This window comes from Balaenoptera physalus, assembly GCF_965194825.1.
Source record: "Balaenoptera physalus genome assembly, chromosome: 9".
Classification (NCBI taxonomy): domain Eukaryota; kingdom Metazoa; phylum Chordata; class Mammalia; order Artiodactyla; family Balaenopteridae; genus Balaenoptera; species Balaenoptera physalus.
In genome coordinates, this window is record NC_138888.1 from 89,978,362 (window position 1) to 90,002,464 (window position 24,103).

At 41.6% G+C, this 24,103-nt stretch overlaps 1 protein-coding gene across 1 annotated transcript; it reads right to left on the bottom strand.

Annotated features, from left to right (window-relative positions):
- On the bottom strand, nucleotides 1-15,561 carry PRSS35 (serine protease 35). The gene is made up of 2 exons (XM_082474268.1): nucleotides 15,349-15,561; nucleotides 1-2,870 (listed from the first exon to the last, which is right to left on the bottom strand). Exon 2 carries the CDS (start codon nucleotides 2,849-2,851, stop codon nucleotides 1,610-1,612), a length of 1,242 nt encoding a protein of 413 aa, XP_082330394.1. The 5' UTR covers nucleotides 2,852-2,870; nucleotides 15,349-15,561; the 3' UTR covers nucleotides 1-1,609.
- Nucleotides 15,562-24,103: the final 8,542 nt, after the last annotated feature.

The window sequence follows — 24,103 nt, forward strand, 5'->3', positions numbered from 1 at the left end:
TAAGAGTTATAGTTGATTTATTTTTTAAATTTTTATTGAATGCTTTTTAACAGATTCACATTATAAAAGAATATAACTTGTGCTAAATTTCAGCTATTTTCAACACCATTTACAAAATCACTTTTTAACATAATCTAATCATGTATTCCTTTGCATACTAGCCAAGGGTATAACTTCCCCTTATTACGGAAAATAATAACAAGTAAAATAAATTGGAACTCAGGCAGAATCAATGACTTGGGTGTGTCCCAAGAGAAGAGTGTGTACCCTAGACACTACCAGGAAGAGCAGCCCAGAAATAAGGTCTGCAACTCCTGAATTTTATAGTGCACTCAATTACAAATCACTAAAACGCTTTAAACATAATGGCCTGAACTAAACTGCTTGTACAACCATTCAGCAAATATCTGATCATTCAAGAAATATGTATTGAGTGTCTACTCTGTGTTTTGCCCCAGGGCAGCCACTGGACTCTGTCTGCTGAGGCTGCCATGATGGCCCGAGTGTGTGCACCGCCTTGGTCCCTAATGAAAACGATCAGAACTTTCTTTTAAAAATTATATTCATAAATTATACTCATTTTGTTAAAAGGACATATCCAAAATCGCTAATCAGAGAATTCACCAAAATAATATGCCTATGGCCCTATTAAGAAAAGCGAACTTTGTCAAGGGGAAGAAAGGCTTTCTCTTAAAAAAGACGATAGAATTCCTTGTCTCAAACTGTAACACCTCATTCATAGGAGACTGTGTAGCTGTATAAAAAGATGTGGCTTTCAACACCTGATCATTTATTAACTTTGGAACTGTCTTCCTACGCATACTTGAAAAGTCCATGTTTTGAATACTAGTTAAATAAAAACTTGAGATCTTAAAATGTCTCAGTTTCCCTGTTTTTAAATTAGATTTATTTCATAGAACAAAGTAGTTCTCCCATAAATAATAACACTTCAGTTGGTATTTTTTTAAAGCAGTAAAACAGTTAATAGTTTTGTTTATAAAGCTTGCTGTTCATTGTAATTCTTAAAAAAAAAAGAAAGAAAGAAAGAAAAAAAACCTAAAGTTTCTCAGACCCAATGGAAAACACAATATAAACATGGAGGGCATGAGCTGAATGGGTCTACCTCAGAGTAGTACAAACTGTATTATAACTGTCTCAAACTTGATTCTATTCGTGTTACTGCCCCCTCTGTATATGCAGTTTCACATTTAATACACAACCGGCACCCTATTAGCCTCTTCTTAGAGTAGGACCCTGAGAGTTAGTCCATTGAGAAATCACATATTATTTATGATACCAGCTTGAAATTTTAAAGAGTGTCTAATCTTTAACAAGGCAGAAAGAAACAAAAATTTTCCCACCAATGAAACTTATCACCATGTAAAGAAGAATATATACTTGGCATTGAAGTGTCCATCTAATTGTAGGATGTGTACCTACACCTTTTTAAAATGTATGAAAAGCTCCTAATTTTGAAAAAATAAACATGTTGAAATACTATTGATAGGGTTCAAGTCCAAGCAAAACCTATGAAGTCATCTTTACTCGAGTAATCAGAACTAGTTTTCTCTGCGATGTAGGTCATCCACAACCTCGTTTCAGGTATCCGTTAGCCGTAGGTGCAACTGGCGTCATCCCCATGCATCCAGAGGCAGATCTGGGCGTACTTGAGGGGCGTGATGCGCACGGCCACGTTGTAGTCCTTCTGAACACCGTTTATGTCCACCCACTGGTGGCCGGAATAGACCGCGATGATTTTGCGTTTCCATCTCTTTCTGTCTGGATCTTTCAGACGCAGATAGACCCCAGAGCCAGTGGAGCCCGACTCGGCATCGCAGTATTGATAGAGAAGATCATTGGATTCATCGGACACACTGCAAAACCGGTAGACTAACTGATCTGCCCTGTCGTGATCAAATCCTGAGAAGTGGATCATCCCGCCTGGCAGCTTCTTGATGGTGGGACTGATGCCCAGCTCCATGTATTTCTTTTTGTGAGCACGCTTCAGCTCCAGAAGGGCGTAGTCATAATCCAAGGCCGCGTCTCCCCTCCCTCCTCTAGCCCAGCCTTTGGGGATGTGGGTGTTCTTGACCCGGGTCCACTGGAAGGAGGGCATCCCGTCAGCAGCTCTCTGACCCCGAGCAGATTCCTTTCTCCTTCTTCCGGCCTTGGCTCTCTCCTTCAGACTCTCTCTGCTACCCTCTCTTCCATCACCACCCCTTGCTTCCCTCCTGCTCCTCCTAGAACCTCTGTGTTTCTTGCCACTACCTTTATTTCTCATCTTCAACAACCCTACCCTTAGCTTTTTGCTGCCTTTGATGTAGTCGTTTCCATCGTGGACACAATGGGCAGCTGTTAGGACGTGGTTGGGGGAGACGAGGATACCACTGCAGCCCGTGGAGAGCTTCACGGCCGTATTGAAAGGGAAATTGGTTAAGAATCTCTTGTCCAAGATGCTGAACCTGCTGTCAGTGCCGTACACGTGTCTCCTTCTCCTCACAGGTGCTCCCTGTGCAGTGAGATTTTCATGTGGCTCGGGGACCCAACCTTGAACTTTCACTCTGGTCAAGGTTCGGGTGCCGTTCTCAAAGACAGTCTCATATGAGAGAGAGTCTTCCAGGTCAGAAAGGTTGGGAGCCGGGAGTTCTTTCTGGCATTCGATGCCACACGCTTGATTTAACACCATCTTAGCGTCTGCTTCAAAGGTGGGGCTGGTGAGATGGAAGGTCCTTTCACTGACAAGCCGGGGTATTTTTCTCAAGTGCCACATAAAATCCCGTTCCATTTCAGATCCATCGATGGGAGTCCGCCCAAGGGTGAAAAGTATCAACCAAAACAGCGTCATTTCCATTTTGTTCTTCTATGTTGTCCTTTAAGATAGAAAGAGAAGCTTTATAATGGTTTATTTTAAAATATGTTACTTATCATTCATTTAGGTCTTGGGTCCTAAAGGTAGCTTCACCACAAATAGGAGCCCATATTTTCACTGTACTTAGATTTTACTGAGATTAGATAAACACCCTACTAAGTAGGCTCATACAGACATCCAAAATCAGTAAATTGTTTTCACTCAGACTTCCCTCCACCAGCCCTAATCCCCGTGCATCCTACCCCCATCTGCCATCTCCCCTCTTTCTCCCCTCTTTCAACCCAACACATGGGAGAATAAGAAGGGATGGCAAACTGGGGTCCTCTGTTGCATAAGCCACACCATCTTCCTTCCAAGGTCTCCTACAACCTTATCTCCAGATGGTTTAGAAATAAAGATAACAGCAGATGTCCGGCCCTTTCCCTGAACTTAGCTTCTTAATAAAAGCAGGGATCATAAATTCCTCATGTCTAGAATGTAAATGGCTAGCACAGAGCTCAAAAAAAGCATTCACTGGAATACAATGAATTTCCCTTAATCACGGCTTGCAGACCAAGCTGATTGATGGTGCAATTAAAATCATAGGATAATATTCTAAAATATTCAGTAGAGATTTTAGAAGTAAATAAATGGGCTCCTCTGCTATTGACCTGCTTTGATTTTTACAAGCAGAACCCCTAATCATAAAAAGAAAATACACAGCACAGGCCCTTTTATCCGAAAATAAGAAAAATGTACCCTGTCCTTTTTTTAAACAAAGTTGTGCTTGGAACTACCACCTAAGCAAAGCACCACACGAAAATACTTTATAGTGGCATTTTACTTTATATTAAAATTGTAAGAATTTATGGAGCACAGGCGATGGTTATGCATATGCTACTTGGGGGAACATGATCATGATGAAATATAGTCCCTTTTATCCTGGGTCTCTCATCTGAAAACTGTTTAAATTGTATAATACCTCTTCTACTGTTTACATCTTCTTGCCTTCATTTCCTGCTCCTCTAGGTTCACTGGTATGTAAATCTGTTCCTAGAACTGATGTTTGTCAGTTGTTGCCTGGTGAGAGTGAGGGGGAGTAGCAGTCTTGGGAGCAGCAATTTGGAAATTTGTAAGCTACGTTCCAAGTTGTTTTTAACTAATAGTTAAAATATCCAGGCTTAGCAAATGATTTGCACTGTGTACAAAGCAGAGGCGGTTCAAGGTTAGATTATTCCTACAATACCTTCACTCTCAAGGCTTTCTCATAAGCTTTCTTTGCTTATCAAAGAAAAGAAAGCTAATAAGGAATGTCAGGAATGGCCCACAAAGCAGGGTACACCCATAAGATCCTGGGAGCTGGCAGGAAAAGCAAAAGTTGTCTCTGATTCAGAGCCGAATATGGGCATCTCTTGACACAGCAGAGTTCATTTTGCCATATACAAGTACAGAATTTTATTAACAAACTAATAACATTCTTTTGATAAAACAAAAACATATACTACATTAACCTTTTTGTTATTTAAACATGATCTATTCATCAAAACATGACATAATTAATTTGAATGATCATACATTGGAACATGTTAAGCAAGTTTAGAATAATCTTTACCATGACTTGGCATCAGCAAAATTACATAGAAGTTTTGCAATTTCCATTTTTTCCCATTTGCTCACAGTTGAATGCTAAGTAATGGTGATTCTGGTTAATATTCGTATTGTTTGCTGAATAGCTTGTGCTTTATTTTGGAGACAGGGCATTCTTCTGTAGACTGATGGATATTGTCCAAAAAATCAGTAAACAATATACTTGAGAAAAAAATCCACACTCATGTCACAATATTTTCTAATCATTACCATGGCAAATTTGACTTTACACAAAGCAGTAATTATATCAGTAATGATTTTGTTGAACCACTTAGTATTTTCTTTTGTTGCCTTTTGTGCAATTTTCATAATGAGTATTTCATCCATTTTATTTAATTGGATTGGAATGACAAAGGCTAACAACTCAGTAACTCTACTGAGACCCTGAAATTGTATGTTTAACTGGGTGGTTCCCAAGATGAAAAGTTATGTCTTTCCAAAAAAAAAAGCTAAAATCAGAGTTATTTGCTGCCTCTTAGTTTATCAACAGGCCATAATAGATGATTAAAAAAAGATGTATATATATCTTTTTATCTACTTGATTCTTAGCAAAATTTCAACCAAGGGAGTTTTTTGATGTGGGAAACAAAAGTTTTAAAAATCGATTTTTTATTTAGCCCTATGTGATAACAGCTGTTCATTATGTACTTAATATATGATTACAGCAAAGACTGAGAATCAGCCAATTACCCACATTAAAAAATACACAGGATCACTTTGTACATTTTAACACTTGGTAGTAATGATCTGTGCAGTAATAAATGTGTGAAAGGCATTCCTAGGCAAAAGAGAGAACGTCAAAATCGTGGTGTTGTGGTATTGCTTCCACAGTTAGGTTTTGTTTTTCGGATTTGGGTTGTTTTTTTTTTTTCCAGTGTTGTTTAATTTAGTCTTGCAAATTTTTAGCTAGTTAGGATTTAGATAGGCAGAACGCAAATATTAAATTATAACAGACCAGATGGTATTTTACTATACAAATAATTGACCTAGAATATGAATCTCAAATTTAGAAGTTCCTTTATTCTTTACCAAATAAAACATGTGCCCTGTGCATTAATTCTGTAGTCAGACTTTTAAGAAAGTCCCATGTAATGGTTAGTTTTATGTGTCAACTTGACTGGGCCACAGGGTGCCCAGATATTTGGTCAAATATTATTCTGGGTGTGTCTGGGAGGGTGTCTCTGGATGATATTAACACTCGAATTGGTAGACTGAGTAAAGCAGATTGCTCTCCCTAATGTGGGTGGGCCTCATCCAATCAGCTGAAGACCTACATAGAACAAAAAGGCTGACCCTTCTGTGAGTGATGGGGAACTCCTTCTGCCTGACTGCTTTGAGCGGGGAAATTGGTTTTTTTCCTGCCTTCGGATTCAAAATGAATTTTGAATAAGATTTTGTTAGTAAGATTTTGTTAGTAGGATTCTGTACTTGTGAGTGGCAAAATAAACTGTGTCACATCAAGGGATTCCCAGGTTGTAGTTCCCAAATCAGCAGTGTCGGCAGCCCCTAGGAACTTGTTAAAAATGCTAATTCTCAGGGCCCAACCCAGACCTACTGTTCAAAACTCTCCAGGAGGGGTGTGGGTTCCCAGCTAGGCATGTTGTACACAGCCCTCCAGGCAGTTCTGATACTCAGTACAGTTTCAGAACCACTGCAGCAGCCAAGGTCCTGGTGTAGCAGCTTAAGCCCCTCCCAGAAGGTGGACTTTCCAGGGATGATTGCTTCACCAGGTTTCAAAGGACCTCTGCTTCATCTCTGTGTACAAAATAAATTTATTCTAAACTTTGCTCTTTTACTATGTCAGCAACTGTTAATATTGAATGGTTCCACCTTTAATAGAAAAAAAAACATACTTTTACATAAGTGATTTAATAATACTTCTGAAAAGATTCAAATTCAGTAGGCTTGTATGTAACGCCTCTGGTGCTACAGATGCTACAGATGATGCAAGACTGTTAGCTGGCCAGCCCTGTCTGGTGCCCTTTGAGGGACTCAGCTGCAGTGCAGCCCAGGAATAAAAGCCATGCCCACATCTATCCTTGGGCACGGGAAGGGCAGAGCCTTGTCATATGACCTCAGAATCACAGTAATAAAGGACATGGATTTAGTAAGCTTGTCTAATTTGGCCTGTAATTTCAAATTGGACAAATGTCTCAGGACACTTTCTTTTGGGAAATCTAAGTTTGCCTTGTGGTAAAACGTCAGTGTAACGTAAATGACAGCTCTTGCTGATAGAGCAAGCCATGGTTCAGTGGGTACATCTATAGACGCCTGTCATCCAAAAAGCACTAACTAAAGAGACACGGTCCCAGCTGGTGGAGCAGTTATAGTATTTTGAAAGCTTTAATGTCCCATGTCTTCCCTCATTCTCCTCCTTTTTCCTGTCTTCCATTATAATTGTGACCTTCCCTGTCACTTTCCAGATGGCTTGGATTTGGGGCTTCAAATTCCAGTTTTGGTTAATGAAAGTGAGGTTGCAGTCATGGCTCTCACCACGAGTCAATGTACACATAGTTGATTATGGGTTGGACCATGGAGACGAATGGAAGGGAAGAGAATTAGGCAGGAAGCAAGAATACCAGGATTTATAGATGAATTCTTACTGATGAAGCAGATATTAGTCCACATTTCTACCTGGTCTATACTATTAACAGAAATGACCACCCGTAACTACAAGAGATAACTTACTATTGCTTTTGTTTGGTTGCTTGCTGATGCTTTCTTAGAAATGTGAATGCTGATAGTATTTAGAATATTTGGGTATCTCTACCAGCATAGTGGTTACAAGGGCAGACCAAGGAGTAAGAAGACTTGGGTTAAGTGTCATCTTTACCACTTATTAGGCAACTGAATATGGGCAGTTTATTAAGTTCAATTAGGTTTCCATTTCCTTATCTGCAAAGTGAAGATAATAGTAATCTCAACTTCATAATGTAATTGTGAGAATTAAATAAGTTGATATATGCAAAGAATTACCACTGAGCCCAGAGCATAGACACAATCAATAATAAGTTCTTTTATAGTTATTATTCTACCTTAGTGGGTGAATTAATATCACTTTAAAACAATTCATTATATAAGGCAAAGTTATAGCACTTTTAGTTTTCTAGAAAGTCAATTTTACACTCAAATATTTTTATTTCAGTATAGTTTCTGACACACTCTCAAACTCCATTTTTCTTTGTTTTGTTTTTTGTTCAAGGACAGCTTCACTTTAGAGACTTCCCAAATGAATGCTTTCCTAATTACTCATTTCTATGAATATCTGTGGCTTTGTAATATATTTTTCTCATTGCTATTAAACTTCAGTGTGATTAAACCTTACCCAGCCACAGAACACTTGAATTGCATTTCCCGTGTCTTATTTTTAGCCTGAATCTACCCTAAGAATTCTGGAACTGCAACAGGCCCTCAGCCTAAAAAGAAACAGTCAGTGTCAGAATAATTACTCTCAGGGAGCGATTTACAGTGAAAGAAAAACCTAACTTTTTGAGTGAGTCATCTAGAGTGTATAGAATTTTACTATGGCATGACATAATTACATTCTCAGGCTCAGTTTCTCTTTTGTTTTTTGGTGTGTTACCCTTTACATTTATATTTTAACTTATGTCAGGCAGACGAAAGAAAGATTAGATGATCTTGCTATATTAAATGTTTTGAACAAACTATTTTTCTTGTAAATGATCATGAGCTGATTTACCATCCAGAATCTGCACCAGGTGATAGAGTCACACTTACTTGGGCCCTTCTTTTCACCTGGTCCCTCGTAATGGACAGTGAAGTAGTTGCCCAAGTTCATGTGTATAGTATGCTGCCTTGGATCATAATTTTGCATTACACTGTCAAACACTTTCTGGGGGGTTGATATGGGTCAGGGACCACTCAGATCAATGGCCTCATAGGGCCAACACCAACTTCTACCTTAATGTATATTAGGACACAGAAATGACTGCATAACCACTTTTGACAACTTGCCTGTCCTTTATTTAGCCATTCATGATCCCAGCCACTCACCCCTCCCAGCGTCACTGCCTACATTTACACATGTGCACGAATGTGAAAACATGTTCCAGCTATCTCCCTCCTCCTCCACGTTCATCCTCTACCTGCTCGGTCAAGACTGACACACAACAGGTAGACATTGCAGTCTGGACCAGATACTCTCTGTATCTGCAGAGAGAAGTGCTGGCTTAGGCAAAAGGCCAGGGCAGGAGAGGAGGAACATTACTAGTGAGAGCAGACAGGTGGAAAGCGAGCATTAAATGGGTCAGGTTTTGGAGAACACTTGTCAAACTTTGAGTCACTTTCGCAAATTGGGAGCAGATGCAGAGGAGAATAGGTATTTTAGAAAGTTCGGTTCCCAGTGCACTTGAAGCTCCCAGTGAATGTCAGTCACTAACTGGAGCACGGAAATGGAGGCAACATTTGGGCTAAAAAGTGTGGGATCAGTATGACGAGAAAGTAATAGTGTTAGTGACGTGACCAAGAGGGACAGTGAGAGCTGGGGTGCGTCAATGACGGTGGTGTCAGCGGGCTTTGAAACCAAACCAACTGACGTTCACTTGCAACTTCTCAGCAGTATGAGTTTGTGAAGGTCACTTAATCTCTCCAAACGTTATTTTCTACGTTGGTTCAACAGGGATAATGTTTTGGAGTATTTTTGTGAGACACTAGTATGATATATTTATAAATACAGTGCCCAGAGCACAGTAAGCCCTCAGCAAATGGCAGCAATTATTATTAGAAGCGTCAAAGAATAGGGGTCAAAACCTACGTAGGTATTTATAAGGGATTTCATGCATCTCTGACTGCTGTGGACTTCATTCACTGTGGTACGCCAAGTACAGGCAGATCTCGTTTCATTGTGCTTCACTGCACTTCGTAGATAATGTGTTTTTTACAAACAGAGGGTTTGTGGCAACTCTTTGTTGAGCAAGTCTATCAGCGCCATTCTTCCAAGAGCATTTGCTCACTTCGTGTCTCTGCGTCACATTTTGGTAATCCCTTTTCATTATTATTATATTTGTTATGGTGATCTGTGATTGGTGATCTTTGAGGTTATTATTGTAATTTTTCAGGGGGGGCCACAAAGCACACCCATATAAGAGGGTGAACTTAAGTATTGTGTGTGATCTCACTGCTCCACTCACTGGCACTCTCCCCATCTCTCCCACTCCTTGGGCCTCCCTGTTCCCTGAGACATAACAGTATTGAAATTAGGCCACTTAATAACCCTACAATGGCCTCTAAGTATTCAAGTGAAAGGAAGAGTTGCACGTCTCTCACTTTAAATCAAAAGCTAGAAATGAAGAAGACATGTGGAGAGCCGAGATAGGCTGAAAGCTAGGCTTCTGCACCAGTTAGCCAAGTTGTGAATGCAAAGAAGTTCTTGAAGGAAAGTAAAAGAGCTACTCCAGTGAACACACAAATGATAAGAAAGCAAAAGAGCCTTATTACTGATAATGGAGAAAGTTTCAGTGATCTGGATAGAAGATCAAACCAGCCACACATTCTTTTAGGCCAAAGCCTAATCCAGAGCAAGGCCCTAACTCACTTCAATTCTATGAAGGCTGAGAGAAGTGAGGAGGATGCAGAAGAAAAATCTGAAGCTAGCAGAGGCTGGTCCATGAGGTTTAAGGAAAGAAGCCATCTTCATAACAGAAAAGCACCAGGTGACGCAGCAAGTGCTGGTGTAGAAGCTGCAGCAAGTTCTCCAGAAGGTCTAGCTAAGAGAATTCATGAAGGTGGCTACGTTAAACAACAGATTTCCAATATAGATAAAACAGCCTTTGATTGGAAGAAGATGCTATTGGACTTTCACAACTCGAAAGAAGTCAGTGCCTGGCTTCAGAGCTTCAAAAGACAGGCTGACCCTCTTGTTAGGTGCTAATGCAGCTGGTGACTTTAAGCTGAAGCTAATGCTCATTTACCATCCTGAAAATTCTATAGCCCTTAAGAATTATGCTAAATCTACTCTGCCGGTGCTCTAGCAATGGAACAACAAAACCTGGATGAGAGCACATCTGTTTACAACATGCTTTACTGAATATTTCAAGCCCACTGTTGAGACCTACTGCTCAGAAAAAAAGACTCCTTTCAAAATACGACTGCTCACTGATTTTGAATTTTGAGAACTGTAATTTATATTTTCTTTTTTTTTTAATATTTATTTTTTATTTTTTGCTGCGCCGGGTATAGTTGTGCAGGATCTTTCGTTGCAGCGCGCTGGCTTCTCTCTAGTTGTGGTTCGTGGACTTAGTTGACCCACCACATGTGGGATCTTAGTTCCCCAACCAAGGATCTAACCTGCATCCCCTGCATTGGAAGGCGGATTCTTAACCATTGGACCACCAGGGAAGTCCCTATATTTTCTTTGATAATACACAGATGTTTTGAGATGAACTGATGCTAAGTAACTGAATCTAATTAAAATGGACTCTTAACCCAGAAAAAAATATATTACTGCTCACTGACAGTGCACCTGGTCACCCAAGAGCTCTGAGGGAGATCTACCATGAGATTCATGTTGTTTTCATGCCTGCTAACACAACGTCTGTTCTGCAGTCCATGGATCAGGAGTCATTTTGACTTTCAAGTCGTATTATTTAAGAAATACATTTCGTAAAGCTACAGCTGCCACAGACAGTAATTCTTCTGATGGATCTGGGCAAAGTTCGTTGAAAACTTCTGGAAAGAAGACACTATCGTAGATGCCATTAAGAACATTCATGAGTCATAGAGGTCAAAATATTAACATTCACATGAGTTTGGAAGAAGTTGATTCTCATGGATGACTTTGAGGGGTTCAAGACTTCAGTAGAGGAAGTAACTGCAGGTGTCATGGAAACAGCATGAGAACTAGAATTAGAGGTGGAGCCTGAAGATGTGACTGAATTACTGCAATTTCATGATAACACTATAATAGACGAGGAGTTGCTTCTTATGGGTGAGCAAAGAACGTAGTTTCTTGAGATGCCATCTACTCCTGGGGAAGATGCTGTGAAGATTGTTGAAATGACAACAAAGGATTTAGAATGTAACATAAACTTAGTTGATAAAGCAACTCAAGAAAGAAGTTCTGTGGGGGAAATGCCATCAAACAGTATTGCATGCTACAGAGAAATCGTTCATAAAGGAAGAGTCCTTCGATGCAGCAAACTTCATTAGTGTCTTAATATTAAGAAACTGCCACGGCTGCCCCAGTCTTCAACAGCCACTGCCCTGCTCAGTCAGCAGCCATCAACATCGAGGCAAGACCCTCCACCAGCAAAACGGTTATGACTTGCTGAAGCTCAGATGATGGTTAGCATTTTTTAGCAACAAAGTGTGTGTTCAATTGTTGTATACATTGTTTTTTAGACATAATGCTATTGCACAGTTAGTACACTACAGTAACTTTTATATACACTGGGAAAACCCCAGAAATCACGTGACACTTTACTGCAATAGCCGCTTTATTGCAATGGTCTGGAAATGAAGCCACAGTATTTCCAAGTTATGCCTGTAACACATCCTAATCCCCAGATTAGGATGTGACTATGACACATCCTAATGTGTCACATGTGACTGTGTTCCTGACTTGGTAAAAGAGACTTTGCAAATGTGAATTAGTTAAGTATTGTGTGATGAGGAGATTAGCTCGGGTTACCCAGGTGAGCCCAATGTAATCACAGGAATCCTTCTGAGAAGGAGGCGGGAGGGTCAAGAACGAGAAGGATCTGTGAAGATGGAGGCAGAGGTCAGAGGCAGGCAGGACCACGAGCTACAAAATGCGGGTGGCCTCTAGAACCTGAAAAGGTAAGGAGACATTCTCTGCTGGAACTTGCAGGGAAAAAGGCAACCCTGCTTACCCTCTCTGGACTTCTGGCCTCCAGAACTATAGGATACTGTGTTAAGTCCCGAAGGTTTTGGTAATTTGTTACAGCAGCGATAGCAATATACTTAGAAAGGTAAAAACTTAGTTTTTAAAACTGTCTGCCCTGGATGTTTGGAAAGAAAGAAGTAGTGGGGTGTGATATAAGGGGGAAAAGAATGTTTGGTTCAGAGACTTAAACATAAATGAAAACGTTCATTTTTAGGAAAATTATACAGACACACCACTTGAGAGCTAAAATCAGAAGATCGTGATAAAACATTCCGGTAGCATGCAGCAGTTTTGCTAGGGAGAATCAAGAATTGGAACAGGATAGATAAATGTGTTTATTCGACAAATACACAGTGTTTACAGTGCTGTGCATCATTTCATAAGCCTCTTTCCTTGCTTATGAAACTCTGTGATAAGTCCTCCTTAGCCACTGAGTTGGACTAGAAAATTTCTAAGATCTCTTTTAGCTCTAAAGTCCTAGATTAAATCACAAATGAAAAAAACACAAGTTAACTTACTCATCACTGAGCTCAAGCCGCTTCAATTCCTAGTCCCGGGTGAGGGGAGGGGTAGGGGGGAGGTGGGTAGGAACTTGCCTGCTATCCCTATTTCTACCACTAGATGGCGAAGCTAGCCTGGTGATGCCCAATCCAAGATCCCACACTTCAGATGGTTTACGTTCCTTGAGGTACAAAATCGAATTTATTTTAAAAGCGTGTAGGATTCATGGGAGGGAGAGAAGTCTAACTGGCTAATAATATACTAGATGGTTATCACATGGAATTGGTCACATTTAGAAAACCCACCTCCAGGCCACAGAGCCCATCCGGATGAGCTGAGGGCTGATAATGCTGTCTACAGCCAGACGATTTTCTGGCAGGTGGTTTCCCAAAACCATTGTGGTGCCAGCACACTTCCACTATGACCTCCAGCGCTGCTAAATAGTCCCCCAAATGTGCTGCAGTTCATTTCAACAGGAAGAAAAATCTTCAGCCTGTCAAATATTTCCCATGTCTATCAAATACTTAATAATTCACTTCCAAAGGGTAAGCTCTCCACTGATTCTATGCTGAAAATAAATGGCAAGGAAGTTCATTGACAATGTGCCAATTGCTATTCAAAATATCATACCATAGCACTATCTTCAAGTTTAGTTTCAGGAATGAGACAGAGTAATGTCTGCTTGAAAAGTTTAGCAGTAGTGGAGGGAAAGGAAGATGGTAAAGTTACACAGTTGATTACTTTACAGTAACCCACAACTTCTGTTTCTCATCATAATAAAAAAAATAAAACTTCCCTTTGTTTTTTAAGCTATTTTTCCAGGACCTGTATATTTCAGTTTGTGCAATGGATATGCTGTGTGTAAATCAAATTTGGGGTGAATGGCACTGAGGGAGCCCCAAGGGAACCCTCTGCTGGCTCTCTCATCCACTGACATAGGAAATGCACAGCGTATGGCTCCTGACTTATTATCTTGCAAGTTGGCCTTGGAAAGCGAAGAATATCTGGAACTGTATTAGGTTTGCTACTCTTCAGGCTTTAAAGCATCTTATGATCACTGTGTTTCTAGCTAAGCAAACATCTGTTAAAGCTTGTGAAGCTTTTGAAAAAATTTTAGTTAAGCAAAGTCATAAAATAATAACCTTCATACTTTGCTCTTTCCAATCTCTCATCTCAGATTTCTCAAGTGCAAAGTTAACCCACGCGAGGTACCTTCAGCCTCCAAAATTCTGAGTCTGATCCCGCTGTTAAAATACAGTGCGCTTGCCTTGGATAGTTGAGCATTGGGCAGAGAAAGGTAAGTAATGAACTCAACGGGGGAAATTAACTCACATTAGCAATTGATTACTTTAACATAATAAGCACATTCTATGTGCCAGGCACTAGGCTAAACAATCTCACATTTGAAAACACGAAAAAGATTCTTAAAAGTGTGCAGGTTTCCGAGCTGTCTGGAGGAAAAACAGGAAGAGTATCCACATCCAACCTCTTCTCACGTTAAAGGAGCTCTTCTAGTTACTTCCTAATAAACATAAAATTCCATATGATGCTCACACACTACTTTCAAGCCTAGATGTCTTATTTGGCTGGAATTTTAACCTTCCCTCTTCTAAATTATATACCAGATCCTAAGCATAATTCTCCAAGCAGCAAAATATGACTTTTATAACTCTCTGTGGAGACAAATGCACTTGAGATAAAATGAGAATTTCAGAAGTGAGAAGAGTTAATAGAAGGGAAAAAAACACCTAGACAGGATATGCAGCTTCTTTCGAATCAATGACAGTGTAAAAAGGTCAGAGGAATCAGGCAGGAAGTGTTTCTACAACTTTTCAAAGACTTTTATGATAGAAAATTTCCAAAGTAGAGGGAAAGCTAGAAAGTAGAAAATTACAACCCTACATGCCCGTCATCCCGCGGCAACAATTACCAACATTTTGACAATCTTGTCTCACTCAGTTGTCTTCCCCCACCTTTTTTTTTTTTTCCTAGAGTATTTTAAAGCAAGTCCAAGACTTTTCAATTTCATTTCATCTTCTCACTTAAAAAATGTTTTCCGCTGCTCCTTTTGCTGACCTGTGCAGCCAGGTTGATGAGAGAGAGAGATTCCTAGCTTTCATAGTAACTCTGCCAAAGAGGCTTTCAAGGAGACGAGACTTTCCAGGAATGCGTTTTACACCTTTTACAATGGCATCTGTTAATAATCATAAAAATAAAGAGGGTCCCCTCTGGTAGTGCTTAAGTGGAAAGAATTCCATTTATATTCCAATGCAAATAATTTTACTGTTAATATTAAACGGTGCAGAGGCCGACACAAAGAATTGCCTATTTGGAAGAGTAGCTTCTTTGATGACTTAAAACTGCTAAGTTTGATCCCTATCTTTAGAGCCCTTCAAAGAAGCTCTCCCCGGGTGGGTCCTGCCTTTCTCGGGGGAAACTTCCAGGTTCTAGGGTCTCGCCCTGTCCGGGGTGGGGCCTCCATCCTTACCTGCGAAGCTTACTCGGTCCCGGGGGCGCTGCCCTGCTCGAATCAAAGTGCCCCCGAGGCAGTCACCAACGCTGGCGAGGCAGGAGGGCAGGGGTGCAGCTTCCTCGAGCCTCGGGACAAGCCGGAGTCAAAGCCCGGGCGCCCGACCACCGCCCGCCAGCGCCGCCGGGAGCTCGCGGCTGAGACTGCGGGGAGGCGGGAGGCGAGCTGAGCGCCGCGTCGCGGAGGTGGGAGGGGAGAGGGGGCGGGGACCGGGGCGGGGGGGGAGTGTCGGAGGCGAAGGGAGAGGAGGGGGGCAGGCGGGGAGGAGGAGGAGGGGGGTCTGGGGAGGGTTTACGAGGAGGTGCGGGGCGGACCGGGCAGCCTCTCACCCCAGCGCCTCTGCCCCCAGCATTAGGAAAAATTCATGAGTCGGTTCACAAGAGATGTCTGTCGCTGTGCTAGGGTGCATCCCTTAAATAAGGTCAAGAAGATACTCCCAAGTGTGTGCTTGGAGGGATACGGGGGGTGTTCGGGACTGCTTCTTTGAGTGCCAATCCCCCGGCTCTTAGACCCCAGCGTCTAGAAGAACCAGGGGCGTTCCCCCAACCCCATCGCAAGCCTGTCTCCGCCCGGAACGCGCTCTCCACAAGGCAAATCCTGCGTCTCAGGCTCCAGCAGGCGCCCACACCCAAACTGAGGACCTGCGACCTGGCCTTGGGCTGGGATCTGGGTCACCCTGTGAGCATCCCATGCGGCCTCCAGGGGGAGCGCGTCAGTTTCTGTCTGTCCCGAGGCTAGTTGGCTTTCTCTACTTTGGACGAGCATCCTTTAAAATGTTTGCCCACCTCAGTCCCACCAAAATTCTAATCACATCCTTTCTTACTCTCTTTATTCTCCTCCTTAGGAGAGGTGCTCCTTTGGGGTGGGAGCTGCGTAACGAAGGGGACTTCATTTATTCAACATCTACTGATCTTCTACTGGGTGGTAGGTCTGGAGCAAGATGGCACTGATAGAAAAATGAGTTCAAAAACTTGGTGCTGGCCCTCAAGGAAGGAAGATCAAATAAGTGCACAAGTATTTATAACACAAGGTCTTAGCATGTCCCATAAGACTTGGCTCAGTAGTGGTTTATTGCATTTCTCAAGTTTTTATTTTTTATTTATTTATTTTTTTTAAGCAATGAGATTAGAACATATATACAGTTTTGCTTCCTGTTTTTCCACTTAGCGTTTTCATTTAGGCGCTTACCCATATAATTAAAATCTATTAATAAATTTTAACTGGTATAAAACAATTAGTTCTGAAGCTCTCTGTCTCACCAGTTAGATCATAATCTTCAAATGCATCTTTGAATCACCACCCTCTACCACAAGGGCTGGCATATAACGGCTGCTGATTATGTGCCGAACTTAAAAAGTTTGCTGGTGAAATGGAGTGTGGGGAATTGAGAGAGGAAGCCCAGAACTCAGAATGGGAAGTCCCATCTGACACTAAATAGCTATGCCCTGGGCCTCAGCCTCTTCATCAGTAAATTGAGAAGGTTGCACTGGAAGAGTTCTACAGTCTGTACTTCTCAAACATTTTTGGGGATTCTAGCACTGCATAAATCCAGGAGGATTTAGTGTGGACGCAGGTCTGATTCCTCTAATTCCGTCAGCACCCCTACTGACATCACATAAAGCCAACTTCAATGCTCTCACATTTTTAGGGGCCCCTTCCTGAGTCTTTTGCCCCAAGCCATCTTTTTTCCACCAGTTTTACTGAGATGTAATTGACATGTAATATTGTGTAAATTTAAGAGGTACAATGTGATGATTTGTTACACATATAGCGAAATGTTTACCACAACAATGTTAGTTAATACATCCTTTACTTCACATAATTACCATTTTTTAATTGTTTTTATGGTGAGAACATTAAAGCTTTCCGTTCAGAGTAACTTTCACAATACAGTATTGTTAACTATAGTCATCAAGCTGTGCATTAGACCCCTGAAACTTATTCATCTTATAACTGAAAGTTTATGCCCTTTGACCAACTTCTCCCCATTTCCCTCATCCCTCACCGCATTGAGTATTCTTGGCTCTCTTTTCAAATACTGGTTGACTATATATGTGTTGGTTTATTTCTGGGCTCTTGATTCTGTTCCATTGGTATATGCATCTGTTTTTGATGTATAGATATTTAACTAGATTGGTTAAATTTATTTCTAAGTATTTTATTATTTTGGATGTTATTGTAAATGGGATTTTTTTTAAATTTGGTTTTCAGATAGTTCATTGTTTGTGTATAGAAACACAACAGATTTATATAGGTTGATTTTGTATCCTGAAACTTTAGGATAGTTTATTAGGTCTAAGGGTTCTTTGAAGTCTGGAATTTGCTCTGTACTGTACTACTGTATACAAGATAATGTCATCGGCAAACAGAGACAATTTTACTTCTTCCTTTCTGATTCAGATGTCCTTTTTTTTTTCTTGCGCCTAATTACTCTAGCTAAGACTTCCAGTAGTATTACGAACAAGAGTGGTAACAGCCTTTATTATTTATTGCTGTGGGCCTTTATGATGTCGAGGTATTTTCCTTCTATACCCAATTTTTTGAGAGTTTTTATCATGGAAGGATGTTGAATTTCGTTAAACGCTTTTTCTGCATCTATTGGAGTGATCATATGATTATTGTCTTTCTATTAATGTAGTGTATCACACTTACTGATTTGCATATGTTGAACCATCCTTGCCTTCCAGGGATAAATCTCACTTGATCATGATGTATGATCCTTTTAATGTGCTCTTGAACTCAGTTTACAAATATTTTATTGCGAATTTTTACATCTGTATTCATTAAGGACATTTACCTGTAGTTTTCTTGTGACATCCTGATCTGGCTTTGGCATCAGGGTAATGCTAGCCTTGTAAAATGAGCTTAGGGGTGTTCTCTCCTCTTCAGTTTTTCTGAAGAGTTTGAGAAGAATTGGCATTAATTTTTAACGTGTTTGGCAAAATTCACCTGTGAAGCCATCTGGTCCTAGGCTTTTCATTGTTGGGAGGGATTTAAATGCTGATCCAATCTCCTTACTTGTTATTGCTCTGTTCAGATTTTCTATTTCTTCATGATTCAGATTTGGTAGGTTGTATATTTCTAGGAATTTATCCATTTCTTCTAGGTTGTCCAATTTGTTGGCATATAACTGTTCATAATACTCTCTTATGATCCTTTGTATTTCTGTGGTATCAGTTGTAATGTCTCCTTTTTCATTTCTGATTTTATTTAATTGAGTCTTCTCTCTTTTCTTGGTAAGTCTAGCTAAAAGTTTGTCAGTTTTGCTTATCTTTTCAAAACACCAACTCTTAGTTTGATTAAAATTTTCTAATTTTTTCTAGCCTCTATTTCATTTATTTCTACTCTGTTATTTTCTTCCTTCTACTAACTTTGAGCTTAGTTTGTTCTCATTTTTATAGTTCCTTGAGGTATAAAGTGAAGTTTGCTTGAGAGCTTTCTTTTTTCTAAATGTAGGCATTTATTGCTATAAACATTCCTCTTGGCACTGCTTTTGCTGGATCCCATAGGTTTGGGTATGTTGAGTTCTTATTTTCATTTGCTTCAATATACTTTTTGACTTCCCTTTTAATTTCATCTTTGACCTATTTGTTGTTCAGAAGTGTGTTGTTTAATTACCACATATTTGTAAATTTTCCAATTTTCCTCCTGTTATTGATTATACCCCCGCCACATGTTTTTGATGTCACAATATACATTTTTATATTATGTATCCATTAACAAATTACTGTAGCTATAAGTTATCTTTAGTTCTTTTGTCTTTCAACCTTTATACTAGACCTAAGTGCTTAACACGTCACCATATTACAGTATTAGTGTATTCTGAATCTGGCAGTTCAGATGTGTGTTGTTTATTTTTGTATGTTGTCATGTTTCTAGTTAGCAGTCTTTCATTTCAACATTTCTTGTAAGGCAGATCTAGTGTTAATGAACTCTCTCAGTTTTTGTTTGTTTGCAGAAGTCTTTATTTTGCGTTCACTTCTCAAGGACAATTTTGTTGAGTATTCTTGGTTGGCAGTTTCTTTCTTTTTAGCACTTAGAATATCATCCCATTCTCTCCTGCTCCGCAAAGTCTGTGATAAGAAATCTGCTGAGAGCCAAGTGCAGAGGTGTGCACTGGCACCAGCCCCAGGGGGGCATGGTAGCTCATTGGCTCAGGCCATTGGGGTCCACGGAATTGACTTGGTGAGCACTACGAGAGGTCTTAAGAGGCTGCAAGGGGTCTTAAGAGGTTGCTTCACTGCCCAGCAGCATCTCCAGGTCCAGCAGCTAGGGACCAGGGCAAGCACGGGTAGTGGCCAGAGCCAGTGATACACACACACTTGGCTGTGGGGGACCAGCTGTAGGCACCTTTGTAGTGGCAGGGGGGTTGGTTGCAAATGTACACGTAGTGGTGGGGGCCAAGGCAGGCAGCTGCGGAGGCCCTGGCTATCGGTGTGCGCGACTGTGGCTGCTGGCTCTTGTCATGGGCACACGGCAGTAGAAGGTGGTGATGGAGGTTGGGCCCGGAGCATGCAGGTGCACTGGCTGCCTGTGAGCACAGCGCAAGCATGTGATGGAAAGACAAGGCCAGATCTGGGCCCACAAGCAGCTGCAGGGGCTCTGACTTCGGGCATGCTTTTCCATGTCTCACCGTCTCCCCCCCATGCACGCGCGTGACAGTGAAGTCTGGTGATGGATTGCATGCAAATGCATAGCTAGAGGGGCTAGCCTTGAGCACACACACAGTGGTAGTGGTCGGTCTCTGGGATCTAGGCTGGTGTCTTGTATTCTGGCAGCCAGAGAGGCCTGCAGTGGCCGTCGGTGTGGCTCCTGGGCTCTGGCAGGACTTGGGGGGTGAGGAGCAGGGAGAGACTCAGGTAGCTGGTGTCAGCAAACATGAAGACCTGTGGGACGACAGCCAGTGAAATGTGCAGGAGGTCCATGGTGGTTGTGCTGGCGGTTGGTTACTTCAGTGGTGAAAACTGTTGGGTTTATCAGCAAAGCAGGTCACTGAGAACCAGGATCACAGCCACTGGATGGCTGCTACTGGCAGCCCCTGCTTTTGTCCCTTGCTCCTCGCCATCTCTATTTGCTTCCGCTCTGTGTTCCCTGGGCAGGGTGAAACCAAAGCAGAACCTTCATGGGGTGATCTGAAAGGCTGGGGAAAATGGTAGCTCACCTCCCTCTTCCTTTCCCTATGAAGGCAACTCTTTCTAGCTTGGGTGTTCCCCTCGTTGTGCTGAGCGCTGCCACCTGGTAGGTGTGTGCATGTGGGGGAGTGCTGGGGGGAAGCAACAAAGCAGACAAAATGAAGCTGTCTTCCTTCCCTTTTTAGGTGGTTATTCTCAGGGTTTTTGTTCCACTGTTTTGCTGTTCCATTTTCTTAAGTGGACTCCAGAGCTCCTCCAGATCTGTTTTTGTTCACTGATATCCGTCTAATTGCTGATCTTTGTGTGGGTGCAGAGGCTGGAGCCTCCTGTGCTGCCATCTTGGTGACATGACGCCCCCATCTACCCCAAGCCCCCTTGTACTCTCTTTCTGGATCTGATCAAGGTTGTCTTAGCATCAACTGGAAACTTTTAAAAAATTAATTAACCAATTCATGAATTAATTTCTAGCTTTACCTCGTCTGGCCCTGATGCGTGATAAATACTGCTTCTCTGCTTTCAGGATTCTGGCTTCTCTTTATCGGAATTTCTTCTCCTGGCTTCATCCAGTCCCTCAGGTTTTCTGTAGCCTTGAGTGAGCAATTCAGACACCCATACCCGACTATCTCACAAAAAGGCCCTTTGCCAACCCCTCAAGTTCCCCATTCTGGTCCTGTTACAATGATCCTTCAATTTTCCAATGCTCGTCAACCAGTTTTCTTTGTGAGAATGAACACTTCGTACAATATGAGTGACTCCTACCATTTTAGAAAATGCATTGTAGGGAATGCTGTTGTCAGTTTAAAATAAAACATGGGGCTTCCCTGGTGGCGCAGTGGTTGAGAGTCTGCCTGCCAATGCAGGGGACATGGGTTCGGGCCCTGGTCTGGGAAGATCCCACATGCCGCGGAGCTAGGCCCGTGAGCCACAACTACTGAGCCTGCGCATCTGGAGCCTGTGCCCCGCAACAGGAGAGGCCGCGATAGTGAAAGGACCGCGCACCGCGATGAAGGGTGGCCCCCGCTCGCCGCAACTAGAGAAAGCCCTCGCACGAAACGAAGACCCAACACAGCCAAAAATAAATAAATAAATAAATAAATAAATAATCCTTCCCTCTACTAAAAAAAAAAATAAGAAAATAAAAATAAAATAAAACATGAATAATGAAGTTTCTAGGCTTCTTTCCCCAACACTCCTAGGCTTGGTCTTTTAGTGTTGTGACCATCATGACCAGAGATTTTATCCAATTACTCTCAATACGGCCCAAGCCCTCCATTAATGCAGGAGTAGAATTCATAATTACCTACCCTGTGTGGGGCCTCTAGGTTATGGGCTCATTGGTATACCCCTCCAAAAATGGACCAAGAGTCCTGGACACATCTCTTGTCACATTTCAGGTCATTAGGGATATTGTGACTTTGGGAGAAGTCGTAGCCATGATTAAGGCTGTATCACTTAACTTTTTTTTTTCTTCCTAAACTTGATTTCCCAAGGGACTCAGATCAAAATAGAAGAGCTCCCTTTCTGAGGCTAAATCTTACTTGTCATGGAAATGTACTTGGAAAGTTTTAGCCATGGAAAGACAGGAAGAAGAGGTGTTTCATGGTTTATCTATGGTCAGGTCTAAGCAATGACTCAGCCTTGTACAAGGGGAATGACTTGCTGTGGCTGGAATCAACCCTGTTAACTTTTAACCCCAAAGTTTGATCAAAACCTTTTACTTATTAGGTAGTACGGATATGGATCTTTGTGTTTAAAACCCAGGGCCTCTTGACTAACAAGACAGAGAAAATTAAGCAAATGTGATGATAAGAAAAATTAGAAGATAAGGTGACATTTACCCTCAGATTAGATTTAGTCTGAAAGGAGCCACCTATGATCAGCTAATTTGAGGAACGGCTTCTGGCTCTCCACAAACCTACAGAATCCTTGACTTTCTCCATCTTTCTCTGTGGCCCGAGGAGAAGCAATGATGTATTCCCAAAAGAGATCTGGCAGTTGTGTCCCCAGGTGTAGCCCTCCTCCATTTGGACCTGGTCTCTCTGATAAGTGGTGTTGATCTCTCCCTCCTGTGTGCCCGCACTGGACCTGGATACTTGTCACCCTCTTCTGGGATTATTTGTTCCCATGTCTGTTTCTCAGACTGGACGGTGAGAACCTCAAGAGCATCAAAACTTCTCTATCTCCAGCACCAAGTATAGTGCCCAGAATTTTGATATTCAGTGTTAACTGAGAAAATGAAAAGGCCTCCAAAGGGGACCAGAATTAAGAGATTCTCTCCCACTGCCATGGGTGAATTAGAGACAGTAGAGAAGATTATCAGAAGAAACCAGATTTCCCACAGAAATAACTAAGACTTAACCTAGAACCATCACAAATAAGTATAAATAAAAAACCTGAAGAAGACCTGGACTCCAGGGAATGTAGCTAGTATACAAACACTGGGCCCCAACCAGAAAGTCTCCCAGAGACAGGATTTCACAGGGCATTGCTGGTAAATAGAGAACCTTGTAAAGCTGAATTTATAAGAATGTAGATTGAGGCTAATGGAGCAGAATCACTTATACTCCAAGCTTGGAAGCTCATGATACCTTTTTTGTCTATTATTATTACTTTCTCTTTTGGTTCTGGAAATAGTGATAAATACTACAGGACATGAGCAAGGCTTCAGTAAAGATCTTTAACAGGGTCAAAATGATCCTGGGCAAACTGTACTTTCTAACATGTATCCAATCAGGAAGAATAAAGGCTGTTCTCTGAATGTGGCACTGAGTCCATCTTAGGCTTGTAACAACACTACCCTCAATGCAAGTGTTTTTGGGGTTGACTAAAGTTGGAAGCTGAACACTGCCACTTATTAGCTATGTGATTTGTCAAGCCATTTAACCTCTCTTTGCCTCTGTTCCCTATTTGAAAATTTGGCATGACAAAAACTTGCCTGGAAGAGTGGTTCTGAGACATAAATGTGAAAATGTATGTGAATGTCCTTAGCTGTGACCTGGTCCATGATAGGTGCTCAGTAAATAAATTCCAACTCCACAGATCCAGAGAAGTGGTCCTGGAATAGAGTATAGTGGGTGACAAATGGCAGAGGTCATGACCTCACTCCCAGGTGTAACTGGAAGCTGATTTCTGTGCCTCCACATGACCCCCAGATAAGAGACCCAGGGACCTCTAATGTCAGCTTCTTCTCTCTGTTATGCTTTCCCTTCTGTTCTCATTGTACCCCAACTCTGACTAGAGACAAAGCATCAGTTAGGTCAAACAGCCTTCATAACATTGAAGTCACCTGGTAGGGGGTGAACAAAGAGGTAATGATCACCAGAGGGTGGAGTGAAGGGTATGAAGGGAGGAGCAGTGAGAGATGGAAATAACACACAAAGGCTGGGCCACCTTTGATCTTAGGACCCATGTTTCAGATTGCAGAAGTTTTGGTATAGCTAATAAATTGGAAGGCTACTGCGAAAATCCTGATTTCTAGGATTTTTCTGTGAAAAATTAGAAGATCACACAAGTCAAGTTCACATTCCCTCATGGCAAGAGTCCGTTGAAGCCAAGTAGGAGCCAACAAATGAGGTGGCCCA